Source organism: Mustela nivalis, assembly GCF_964662115.1.
Source record: "Mustela nivalis genome assembly, chromosome: 5".
Lineage (NCBI taxonomy): Eukaryota > Metazoa > Chordata > Mammalia > Carnivora > Mustelidae > Mustela > Mustela nivalis.
In genome coordinates this window covers 66,286,934-66,300,180 of record NC_139024.1, presented here as the reverse complement: position 1 = coordinate 66,300,180, position 13,247 = coordinate 66,286,934, and the positions used below count along the sequence as shown (strand labels likewise).

The following is a 13,247-nucleotide window of genomic DNA, read 5'->3' as shown; positions in this document are numbered from 1 at the left end:
TGATAATATCTTACATTTTGGGCCTCTAAATATGTCTCAGACATGAGGATTAAATGCTTTACATGCATTCTGTAATTTAATCCTCTCAACGGCTCTGAGTTCTGTGTTGTTATTAAGCCCATTTTATAGATAAGCCAATAGAGGTAAAACATTAAATAGCATGCCCAATGTTACAAAGCTTGTAAGTAATGTAGGTAAGAGTCCACCTGGGTTTGTCTGATCCTGTATTAGGAGTCCTTAATATCTTTCTCCTATGAGGGTTTGAGTGTTTCTACTTTTTGAGTGCAACTGGAAATGTCTTGATTATAAGAGGTTATAGATTAACTCAGTACAGCTGGGTGCAGTTTGGAAAATTATGTAGTTTTAGTGGAACAAATAGAAACATCCAATAATTTCACTTTGCACTCTTCTCATTGAGAGGTGGAATTTATTCCTTCCCTTAAATGTAAACCGGCCCTGTGACTCTTTTTATAGTGAAAACAGCACTATAAACTCCAAATCAGAGCCTTACAAGATGGGCAACTTCTGCCACTCTCATAAAGCACTTGTCTCGGAAGCCAGCAGACATCTACGTCCAACTAACTTATGACCATGATGGAAGGAGCCCAAGCTACATGGAGAAAGAAAGATGCCAAAAGAGAGGAGCAATAAGGCTTTAGGTATGAGAGTGAAGTTTTCTGTGACTTTCTGGCCCAGTCCACCCCCCTGTTGAACACAGCCAAGGAATGACCCAGCCAATGACATGGAGCAGTACTATCCTAATAAGTCAACCTGAACTCCTAAATTATAGAATCCTGAGAAAAACAAATTGGTTGTTTCGATCATTAAGTTTGGATATCTTGTAACACAACAATAGATAACAAATTCAGTACAGTTTGACACGATCTGGAGTATTATAATATATTTTAAGGGGACAAGCAGAAAACATACCTATAGTTTTACTTTGAGTCCATGAGGTTTACATTTTACATCTGAGATAATAAACCTACAGTTTAAAAGTTAGCTCTGATCCAGTGATCAATTTCATGTGGTCTGAGGCATGTATTTTCAAGAAGAAAAGCTAATAGAGAAACACTTCATAATTTAGAACTAGATTTCTTCTGTGTTTGCTGTTTTATCACCATAGCAATGCATTAGTATAATATGCCATCTTACTTTTGAAAACATCTGAGGCAGTTTACAACGAGACACACAAAACAAGAGAGTTAAAATAAAAATACAAGATTAAAACCAAATTTAGCAACTCGTAAGTTATTTCTACAGATTGGTCTAATTTGTTCACTGAAATTTACCTTTAAATTTAGCTTTGAGTTTCCTGGCAACTGAGGCAAACCTGTGGGATTATATCATGCTAAATGTGGTTTCTTTCAGAAAAGAAAAATCTTTAACCTACATCTAAATTATAAAAGCAGTTTATTATGTGGCTCTCCTCACAGGAACAGTAAATGACAGAAGAGACAATGACTTAAAAAGCAATGCCATTTGGAATATAAATGTGTCTCAGACTTGAAGTCTTAGCATCTGCCTCTGTTTGAAACAAAATAAAATTTTAAAAAAGCAATAAAATGGAAAGGACTTGTGTGTTTTAAGCGTTAACTCTTCTCTCCCTCTTAGATCAGCATTTCATAATTTCTTATCTTTTTGTTTTAGTAAAGACTCATTGATAACATTCCAGGAGCCAAGCTCTGAGGACATCATTGCAAGCAAGAGAGAGCACAAGCCCCTCCCTCAAAGAGACCAGAGTCTAGGAGGATATTAATTAATGATAAAGATATTTATTAAATAGCTATATCAATATGTGATTATACATTGACAGGTGCCATTTTAAAAAAAAAGTACAAGAAGCTACAAAGAGTATATGACAGGAAGATGTGACCAAAGTTCCTGGGGTTAGGATAGGATATGAACAGTGAAGGAAAATATACTTTCTTATATTTGCATTTCTATCCTAATGCCTGATACACACAAGTGTAAATTATACTGGTTCTTAATGATGAAAAACCTTCACCCTCCCCCACAAGTGTGAGTTTCAACACTAATTCTGAACCTGCTATCGGAAGATAATGACTTTAGGAAGGAGGACATTGCTAGAAATGTTCATTGCTCTGATTTTCGGAAAAGAATAAAATGTATAATGTAAGAGCTAATTGTCAAGATATGGGATGAAACAAACATTACACATCCTGGAATTCTATGTGATCGAGATTAAGTCTGAAGAGTTACTCTCAAATGCCTGATTTAAAGAACTCATTTCATGCTAGAAGACTAGTTATTAGCAATGGCTTCACCACCATCTTATTACTGGCAATGTGAGAAGGTATGGGCCCTTTCATGGAAAAATTGACTGATGGACAAATAAGTTGGATATGACTGCTTTGCCAAAGCTGATAACTAAGGCCCTGTATACAGTAACTGCTAGGTCCTAGTTCTTATGTAACAATCTTTGAGCTCGAGTGGTTAAAGAGAAAATAGTTATATTGATATTCTTTGATTAAATTCATTTACACATGGGTATTATTTAGTTGTAAGCTCTTAAATGTTATATTAGATATTCCATCAGCCATCCAGCTCTTCCAGTTTTATTACATAAAAACTTAGCAGCAATATTTTTTGAGTTATCCCTCACTTCCTACTTCTACCACATTACCGTCCTTAAAACAATTAAGATAATTTTGCCTGCCAAACCTCTGCCTCACCTGATATTCTTCAATGTTATAGATTTTCTGCAATATTTGTTTCCCAGAATTTACCCATATTTTTAATAAAGTAAAAATTTCTACTTTAGAGCCCAATCTATTGGGGATGTTCCATTGCAGATATAAATGAGGCTTCGATGGTAAAGAAAAAACTATAGGCTGAATTAACCCCCCCATTTGTATATTAAAGTCTTAACCCAGAAACTCAGAATGTATTTGGAGATAGGATCTTTAGAGACGTAATCAAGTTAAAAGGGGGTGGGCACTAATGAGGTGTGACTGATGTCCGTATAAATGTCCTTATAGTTATCCTTATAAAAAGGGGAAATTTGGACTGATACATATAGAAGGAGGAGGATGTAAGGATGCAGGGAGAAGGCGTGCCTGGGTGGCATAGTCCATTAAGCATCCAACTCCAACCTGGGCTCAGGTCGTGATCTTGGGGGTCTTGGGATGGAGTGGAACCCTGTGTTGGGCTCCACGCTCAATGGGGAGTCTGCTTGAGATTCTCTCTCCTTCTCTCTCTTTCTCCCTCCTTGTCCCTCTCTCCCTGCCCCTCCCCCCCACTCGCTTCTGCTCTTTCTCACTCTAAAATAAATAAATCTTACGAGAAAAAGAAAAAGACGCAGGGAGAAGATGATCATCTACAAGCCAAGGAGAGAGGCCTGGAGGGAAATCCTTCTCTCTCAGCCTCAGAAGGAACCAACCCCACTGATACCTTGATAGACTTTCAGCCTCCAGAACTCTGAGACAATCAATTTCTGTGGCTTAAGCTATTTTTTATTTCTCACTTAAAGATGGATTACAGATTCTGTGATTTCCCTCCATGAACAAATTGCCATCTCTTAACTCCTTAACTCTGAACTCCTTAATTTGACATCTCTTAACTCCTTAAGCTTTATCAATATATTCTTCAGGAAATTGTTAATATCTCCACTCACCTGTTCTTGTTCATCATGGTACAATTGACATAAAAGATATAAGTATTCCTAGATCAAGCCGCCCCACTTATTACTAATTTTTAAAATTATTTACACCTAGTATTATAAAAATGGCAAACTAATCATCAGAATAGAACCCAGTTTGGAGGTTATTGCTCAAATCTAGCTTCTGCCAAACCTAAATAAACAAATACATCATTGCATTACCGGCTTTAAAGTACATTCATTCATTAAGGCATAAGCTTCTAATTCTTTCACACTTTTATTTGTTGGCATGCAAACAGCACTATTTAGAAATAGTGGAAATCATGCCAAGATTTTCTTTAATTCTTACTTCCTCTCTTTATCAATATCTTCTCTATTTAACTAGGTAATTATATTACAATTACCAGGACACCTCCTCCCCAAACCATTTGATTAAGTTCTCTTTATTGATTCATTAAGTGTATCTTGTTGAGTGTCTACTGTGTACCAGAAACTCAGAGCTGTGAACAAGATAGCCATGATCTCTGCCCTCAGGGAGTTTATATTCCAGGTTTCAGAGAAACCCTATGAAACTAGAGAGTTCATTTTTAATGTATTTATTGCTAGACCAAATCTCCACTGTTGTGCCTCTTAGCTTTACCCCAATCTTTTTAACCACCCTAAAAGCTATATATTCATAGTTTTCTGTCTCAAAAATTTTTTTCTGTGATATAACCCAAATTAATGCTGGTCCCAAAAGATTCAGGATTCAAAAGACATTTGATTACTTTTCAGAAAGATCATTCTATGGAAATGATTATAGTTGTGACTAATAAGCACTCAAAATAAAGATTCTTATTTATTTTTAATTCTCAAACTATTAACTTAAATTTTTTTCCCTCAGTATATTTTAATGTTGGTCCCACATGGACTTGAACCTTAAAATCTTTGAACTATTTAGGGACCCATTTCACTTTGCTATTTCCAGAAACTAAAATCTTGATCTGTGGTGGTCTTTCATCCTGGCTGAACTCTCTGTAGCAGACTCAGAAATGGAAAGATATTCCTGTTACCCTTGGATTAGAGGGATGAGAGTTCTGGGTTTTCTATGGCATGTGAATCCAGGAATATTTCAGTTCAGGCTTTTGTCTCCTTTACTTTGATGTGAACTTACCTTTTAGAGATGAGAGAGAGGGTGGGGAGAAAGAAGGAGAAGGCGGAGAGGAAGAGGAGGAAGAAGGGGAGGAGGTGGAAGGGGGAGGAGGAAGAGGAGGAGACCGAGGAGGAGGAGGAGAAGAAGGGGAGGAGGAGGGGGAAGAGGAGAAGGGATGGGGAGAGAGGAGACAAGGAGGGGAAGAGCCACAGGGTCCATCATTTCCCAAGCAAACGGCATTTTGGGTGAATGCCCTGACCTAGGAAGGGAAAATAGATCAAGGTGACCCCAGTGCTATAAAAATAGCTAAGTGGACTCTTCCCAGAAAAAATATCACAGCAGGCTCTGGAAAGCAATTAGAGTAATATTTTGGCATCTTGCTTTACCAAGGGGGACATTCTTCTACCGTCCTAGTTACAGCCTTGATTGTCATTTTCCTTTGTTGTAAATACTTAGGAAATCGTTTTAGAAGGCTGCAAAGCGATAGGTGTGAGAGTAAACAAACTAACAGGAATCCTGTCTCCAAGTGTTGGAATAGCTGCACCAGGAAGCCCGAGCAGCACCTAACTTGCCGGGTCTGCTTTTCCTTATCATTTTCCTCCCACCTTACTCTCCTCTGCCTCCCACACAGAATGGTATAAAATTTGCAGCCTGAGTCTGTAGTCTGCCAGGGAAATCTGGCCACTTGCTGGTGAGCTGACCCTTAGACCATGGACCAGGGTATATCACTGTGACTGACTGCCTTCTTGTTGCTGGGCCAGGAAGAGGCCTTGAGAAGAAGGGCCAAGGTGTTCTGCCCAACAGGAAGACATGGATCTCCAGGGAGATTGTGCATATTCCTTCGGTTAAAGCTCTTTGGGAAAACTGTCCTGTGAACCGAACTTTCTGAAACCCCATGGAAAGAATAAAGGTCCTTATTGTGGTGTTGGTGAGAAGTCAATGAGTCCACACTCAGACAAGCTGACAAGTTAGGATCTGAGGTGCTAGTCAGTCAGAGGGCAGGTGACGGTGTCTTCCCGGTAAGTCAGGAGTCTTCTCCTTATCTGCCAATGTTAAAAATATTAACTTCTTATACTTACGGCTGAAACTTAAAACTGGTGTGTGTTTAAAAAAAAAATGACACTTTAAAATCTGCCTCCACAGTATTTCTTCTAGTGAACTATCTTTAGCTTGACCTAAATTACTAATTAAATTTTTCTACGAATCCAATTCTCCTACAGTTCTTTCCTTTATGTTTTTATAATCAAACCTTTTCAGCAGGGGGTGAGGGAGGTGGGGGGTGGGACATGCGTTTCAGTGGCTGTCCACCCCCATTTTAGTTTTGCTTTGTCTCAAGAAGCATTTGCAGATCATCAAATATGGGGGAGCTTGGAAGATTTCTTATTCTGGTGTTAGATATGGCACCAGCACATTAGCACTAATTCTTCAAAAAACGAAACCTTCAAGGAACTCCGCTACACTTTCCACTCAAAATATTTCCCAAGCACTGTAGCAGAGTGAGAGCCTAAATAGTATCGGGCTTTCTCGAGAGCTGCTAGGGTGCCAAAACATGGAGTCCATGAGAATGGTGCCTCTCCTGCATGCCGCCATACTGGAGACCCAGCTCCCCGGCCCAGCCACACCTGACCGGATGAACTTGCCCCTACTCCAGGCCAACCCCTCAACAACTTAGTGGTCAAAGTGGAAAAAGCATCTTGAGGTCAACTTCTTCACACTTGGTGGCTCCTAAAACCACATGGAAAAATGATAGCTGGAAAGATTCTTTTTTTAAAAAATTCCAGGTGGAGAATACATAATGCAAGCACTACATAATACTGAAGTCAGATTTATATTCATGTACAATAAAGCAAAGTAGTCAATCTTACTGCATCTGTCTCGATTGACCTAACAGGGAAAGTATTACAGAAAAGAGGCTGTGGAGTGGACACTGCAGCAGCAAACAAGATGAGGTCAAGTCCCCCAAAGGACCTGCCAGCTATCAAGCATAGTGACAACTTGTCCTTGAACCAGATTTAAGGTATTTTTCAAAGTCTTCATTTATTTATAATCCATATCTAAAAGGAGAGGAAATTAAAATGCATTAGACTTCTAAGTCATTAATCTCTCTCAAGAAAGAAAAACAGGGAGGAAGAGGACAAGACAATGACTTAGGGACAAGTTAACAAAAGGATTCATTCATTCATTTTGTATATACTTTCATCTAACAAATTTGGTTTGACAAGTAAGGGATCTGATGAACAAGGTCATGGATTCTCTGTCCTTTAAGACCTTCCTGCCCTGTGGGAGCTACGGGTGAGTAAATAGTCCTGATGTTACCACGCAGGGTGAGCAGGACCACGAGCTATGCTGTGGGAGCCCACACAAGGACTCAAACAACTCGGGTTTTAGCTACCTCGGAAGAAAGCATAGTAGGAAGCACTATGGTGCCAGGAAGTATGATCAAATATATCTTGGAGACTTCGGATTTGTTGGAAAGCATTCCTCCTACCCTCGGGAGTCGCTTGGAAAATGTTAACTCTCCATAGCTATGGCCAAAAGCTCCCCACAAAATCCTCTTTGGATCATCCTCACAGTAGTTTCCAATGGGGAGAGCCAACCCTGAAGCAGTGTTAGCATCATGGTAGTGCACTCCAGAGATGTCAATGGAAAGATTGGTGGAACTAGAGCTGACTCCTGAGTTTGAACTCTGTTACCTCTCTTAATAACACTATGACCTTGAACCAGTTACTTAACCTCTCTGAAGCTCTGTGTCCTTGGCTGTAAGATAGGCGTAATCAAAGATTCTGAGGATCACACTAGTAAAATACTTTGAACAGCGCCTGACGCTTAGTAAAAGCTCAATAAATGTTAACCCTCCGGGAAGACATGGAGTATTTCACATAGGTAGAAAATCTTTGTTATCATTCCAATTCAATGCTTTAAGCAGACATAATAGGGCAGTAAAAGGAAATGCATGTAAAGGAATGCTGTTAATGGAACAGTGGTGGAGAATAACCACTGCAGAGGAGCTAAATTTCACCCCTCAGCTCTGCCAGGATAAACAACATAATCGGGCTGAGAACCTTCGCTTTGTTCCCTGACATGTTTAGAGAAAGGAGGAAGCTAGGGCTGTAGTACCTCTTCACTTTTCCTCTGATCATGCTGGACTGGTTAACGCCAACAGGCAGGGTGGACAGTGGTTAAGGCTACGGGCTGTGGAGCCAAGCACTTGGATCCAAACCCTGTTTCTGCTGCTAACTGGCAGTGTACCCTAGGACTGCTCTCTCCACCTCCATACTCCTCAGTTTCTTCACCTGTGAAATCGGGATGCCGATAGCATCTATCTTGGGATTTTTGTGAGAACTTACATACATAACCATACTTAAGACTCTGAGAACAGTGCCCAGCGAAGTTAGTGTTGTATAAGTGATGGTGATTATAAAATTTGTTATTATTAAAGAATAATACAACATAAGGAACTTGTTCAAATGCACAAAATCATGAAACACTGGGTCCAGACAAAAGTGTCTTGTCAAAGCTAGTGGTCACTCGGCAGTTAATTCTATGAAGATGAGAGCTGGATTTTGATTAAAAAATGAATGGACAAGGCATGAAGCCCTGAACTAGTTACAGGGCACGATGAGGAGGATAGCACACTAAGAGCTGGAAGTGAAAACCCTGCCCATGTGAGCAGCGCTTAGCCATATTCTAATCTGAGCAGGTGTCTTCTTCTTCCTGATACTGTTTACTCATCACTAAAACAGAGAGGTCACTGAGAGCATTTCTAAGTTTCACTCCAAATTCAAAATTCTATGTGGCCAGATAGCCTCTGAAATTTTACAGAAGACAGTTTAATCATGGCTACCGAAGTCTTTTTTTACAGACCTAGGATTATCAAGTTGAAGACAATGCCATTTGTTTGTGTTTTCTGAGTCATAATGCAAAAATCTGAACTATGAACATATCTTAAAATCTATGAAAATGGATTATCTTTAACACAACTGATAACTTTTAAAGCTGTCGGATTGGGAGAATAAAACTGATAAGGACATCTTTTCATTCACTTTAAGTGAATCTTTACAGACTCAGACTAAAACATAATCCAAAGATATCCTAAAGCTAACTTATCATTAACATGGGGAGATTGGAAGTAGAACTCTTACGGAGTTTAGCTTAGCAATTCTCAGCTAAATGAAATTAAGCTGATTTAGTTGAGCTTTTGAGACATGAGAGTGGAAAGCATAAGTCCAAAGGATTTGGGGAAATTGCACCAAGACTGCCTGTCTCCAGACTGTGGGCTGGAAAGGAGCTTCAAGAAGCTTGTCTGCTGAGGGTCGGCTGCCTTCAGAAGTTTGGTACATTGGATAGAGACACAAAGATTTCACTTGGAAAAAAAGAAAAAAAGATTTTGTGGTGGAAAATTAAAAAAAAAATGTGGGAGGATGATTTGAAATCGAAAGTCTGGACTAAGAACACAGGCTTTGGGTTAAACAAAGTTTAAATTTTAGCTCTGCTATTTTTTAGCTACATGACCTTGGGCTGGTTGGTTAATCTCCCTGAGCCACACTTTGCATTGGGTTTCTGTGAGGATTAAATGAGATCATTCACATAAAGTATTTGGCCCTCAACCTCTAGAACGTAGAAAGCACTAGATAAATGATGGCTATTATTACTCTCCTAAATGAAGGACCGGACAGGTCAATCAATATTCCCCTCTAGTGAGCTTCTCTGTGCTCCCTTTGGAATGTCTCAGAGGCATCAGAAGCACTCTTTAAGGCTTCTGCAATCACAGTTTGTGTCCAAACCTCAGTCTTTCTTGTGAGCCCTAAAATACCTATGGGGTTTTTTTTTTTCCCCCTAAGATCTATTCATGGTTTTACGTGGGCACTGGATAAAGGTTCACTTTGTAAGACTGTCCATCTAGGTTAAAAATAAAAATGCAGAAATGTGTGGAACTCCAACAGTAGAATATAGGGAAAATAGATTATTCTTAGCTGAAAACAAAAACATTCTTGTATATGAATGTGTATGTAAATGCATAGAAGAAGGCTGGACTTTATGAACACCAACATGGCCACAACAGTTCCATCTGGGGAAGACTGGGGAAGAGGTGGGATTTACCTGGCACTGTCTTAATGCTTTACACATCTGTTTACATGTTGGTTGTATAATTAAAAACTAGAAAATCCCCAAAACCAAACAAACAAAAAAGCAAAGCCCAAAGCAAAAGTCATGGTACAAAATGAAATCGACTTTTGGAACTACTGTATACCAGTGGACAAGAATCAAGGAATTTATCTTCAAAGCTGTCCATGACTTCTTACAAAGTCTCATTCTGCTGATTTTGCTGTCCTTGAGGAGTAAGGAGACCAGGAGGGAGATTTCTGATTCTATCTCCAGCAACTGATAAACCCAGGTTAGAAAGCGGTTGAAGCTGCCAGGCAGAAAATCTTGTTATAGACCTCTTTCTCTCTGCCAAATAGATAAAACCCTGGCTAGCTCTTTGCAAAATCCAAGGTCAACGGAGGTACCAACTGAAGACGATTGGTCAATTATGCTTTTAAGCAGAAAGAAACCAGATAGTAAATTATATATCGATCAGTACATTTTGATAGCCAAGAAAGTAAGTGACAAAAAAAAAAAAAAGAAAAAATTTTACTTGAAGCTACTTGGTTGATAAAAAAAAAAAATACCTAACTGAGGAGTTGTAAAATATCACCCTTCTTCCCCTCCCACCAATACCACTAAATAAATTCATTAATTCAAAGAAAGTAAAGAGTTTAAGCTCTGAATTATGGGCTATGACATGTTTTTTGGTTATTAGCAAAACATTTGTTTGCTGTTGGTGATGACTTTTCACGATGGGCCCATTCCTTGGAAAGAAACACTTTGGCTGCAGGGAAAACCAAGAAACACTGCAGAGCTCTGAGAAGTTGCACTGACTTGCTTTGATTCAGCCTGCAGTCTCCACTAGTGAGGGATCTTCAGGGGCAGCAAGAAGGACAGGGTGGTTTTGCCTTGTTGTTAATGCATATGTTTTGGCCCATGACTTGAGGGAAGGTTGTGCTTTAACCATGAGATAGTCAAAGGGAGCCTGTGCCAGGCCTCTAGCTGGGCCTAACTTACTGCTTCCAGAACTGCCTTTCCAGCTTGCCCATTTGGTGCAGGGAGGTGGTCTGGCCCAGTGTGTAATTCATTGTGTTCTGCTGGTGGGTTAAGGGAAGGGCTGTGTGTCAGGCACAGCTCAGAAAGGACCTGAATGAAGGGCGGGAAGAATGAATGGAGAGAGCCATTTTGATGGAATTGCCCTAGGGGATTAAATAGGACAGGGCATCTGGGGGCTGAAAGAAGGTTCTGTTGCTTACAAAACTCTCCCTAAGAGTGCCAGTCATCAGTTTCTTAACAATCATACATTTCTTACCTCCCACTTGTGTATAAATCTGCAGGTTTATGCAGACCACCAGCATGACAATTACAATGCATTCAGTTTATTGTGAAACACACAAAAATACCCCTTTCTCTCTTTTTCCCCCCTCATTTATAATCAAAGCGATGTTAACAACTATGAATGGAAGAACAAGGAATTGAAGGGATAAATATATACAGCAGCATAACCCCATCTTGTCACTTGGATTCAGACTGTCCACTGTTCTCTCGAAAAGAAAGGCAGTCATACCAAGCAACATTGAGGCAACGTGAAATAGAGAATTTAAAATGCTGGATTCCATCATTTCTGCAAAAGGCCATTCTAGTCCTTTGCTATTTTTACCGCTGATAGAGACTAGACAAGTTATTGGCTGCATGGCTTTGGGAAGCCAGAAGCTGCGGCTTCTAATGAAGATGGCAATACAGCACTTGAGACAGAGTCAGTGAAAGGGGTGGAAAAAGTTGAACCCTTCGAAGGTGAGAGAGGAGAGCTACTGAATTAGTCCCTGACTAAATTACTAGTCATAACTGTACCCCAGGCCAATTCTCTTAAACACTGACTGTCATCTTGTGGCTTTGAGAAATTCCTATTCCGGGCTCAAACCCCCTCTAAGGCAGGCAGCCCAGCCCACCCCCACTGTTCAGAGGCGCCCCCACCCACAAATTTGCATCAAGACAGGTATATTTCCCAGCTGGACCAAGGCATCCAGAAGCTCGCCTTTCCTTCTGGAATCTGCAAGACAACCTTTGGCTTATCCCTGGCCAGCAATCAAAAGCATTTCAGAGAAGAGCAGAAAACAAAAGAAACAAACAAAACCCGTCCTTACCCGCTTCTTAAAAAATTGGAAGGCTGAGCATTTCTTGACTGGGAATCCATTCATGTCTTTGTTTACCATTTTCCACAGTAGGGAGTTCACAGTTATAGATCCAGGGTGGCACCGCCTGGTGAGTGCAGCGAGCGGGTCCCCCGGCCGCGCTCCCGGACGCAGGCAGTGAAGACGGAGCGGGATGGAGAACCTGGCGGGGCTCGGGTCCTCACTCACACATCCTGCAGCGTCGCTACCGCAGCAACCTCTTCCCGCTCTCAGTTGCCAAGGGCAGTGGCTCTGCTCTTCCCATCGCTGCTCCGAGGCGCGGGCATCGGCGCGGCCGGCCCCCCGGGCTGCGGCGGATCCCGGGGAGATGCTCTGCTCTGCGGCTGGCTAGTCGGAGAGGGGCACCCCCTGCGCGCCCCCGGCTACCTGGCGGCTCTGCGGCGGGCGCGCGGGGCCCGCCGCTCGGCTCCAGGTGCTGCGCGCGGCTGGAGGCTGCTCGGAAGGAGAGCTGTTTTTGATCGTGCAAGTTCCAGTGGGAGCTTGTAGTTAAGCAGCTGAGAGAAGGAGTAGGAAAGAGCAGAAGCCGAGGGAGGGAGGGAGGGACAGCCGCGCCAGGGAGGCAGAGGGAGAGAGAAAGCGCTGCTGAAGACGCAGCGATTCATGAATATCTGAGCAGCCCCGGGAGAGAAGACGCCGGCTCTGGACGCACTGAAAAGCAGTTGACAAGCCCTCGGGAGAGCTACTTTAATAGCGTGGTTTTTTTTTTTTTTTTTTTTTTTTCTTTTCTTTTTGTTGGTAGGGCCGTTTAAATCAGATTTTCCTGTGAAATGCAGATCCTTTTTGGTTTTATGCTCATTGACGTTCTTTGGATACGTATTCCTGAATATAATAAGTCTCTGGGTGGAAATTTAATCAAATTCATTCCTGATCTGTCCAAATGTGGAGAAAAATGAAATAAGGTGCAAGCGTAGGTAGAACAATGGAGGCTCTCATACTAACCGTATAGAACGTCTTCGAGTGTCCTCTCCCCACTTGTCATCACAGAGTGGCCAACGGTGAAAGCAACTGCCTTTTTCCCTAAAGAAAGCTCTTTAAAAAGAACACAATGGACATATACGAAGTGTCTTATTGGTAAAACACACAAAGAACATGACTAAAAAGTATTACTGAAACCATCTGATGGAAAGGAAGCCCTGGTAAATGACCAAAAAGCCTTTACCTAGCAAGTGGAAATCTACCCCCGAAATCCTTACCCATCTCATTCTTTGCACAT

At 41.1% G+C, this 13,247-nt stretch overlaps 1 protein-coding gene across 1 annotated transcript in view; it reads right to left on the bottom strand.

The window, feature by feature from the left end:
* Positions 1 to 12,400, bottom strand: part of SGK1 (serum/glucocorticoid regulated kinase 1) — a 108,522-nt gene extending 96,122 nt beyond the window's left edge. Inside the window, exon 1 of the mRNA XM_082731415.1 lies at positions 11,987 to 12,400. Within this exon, the coding sequence (XP_082587541.1) occupies positions 11,987 to 12,055 (69 nt within the window). The 5' untranslated portion in view covers positions 12,056 to 12,400. The remainder of the gene's footprint in view (positions 1 to 11,986) is intronic.
* Between the last annotated feature and the right edge of the window lie 847 nt (positions 12,401 to 13,247).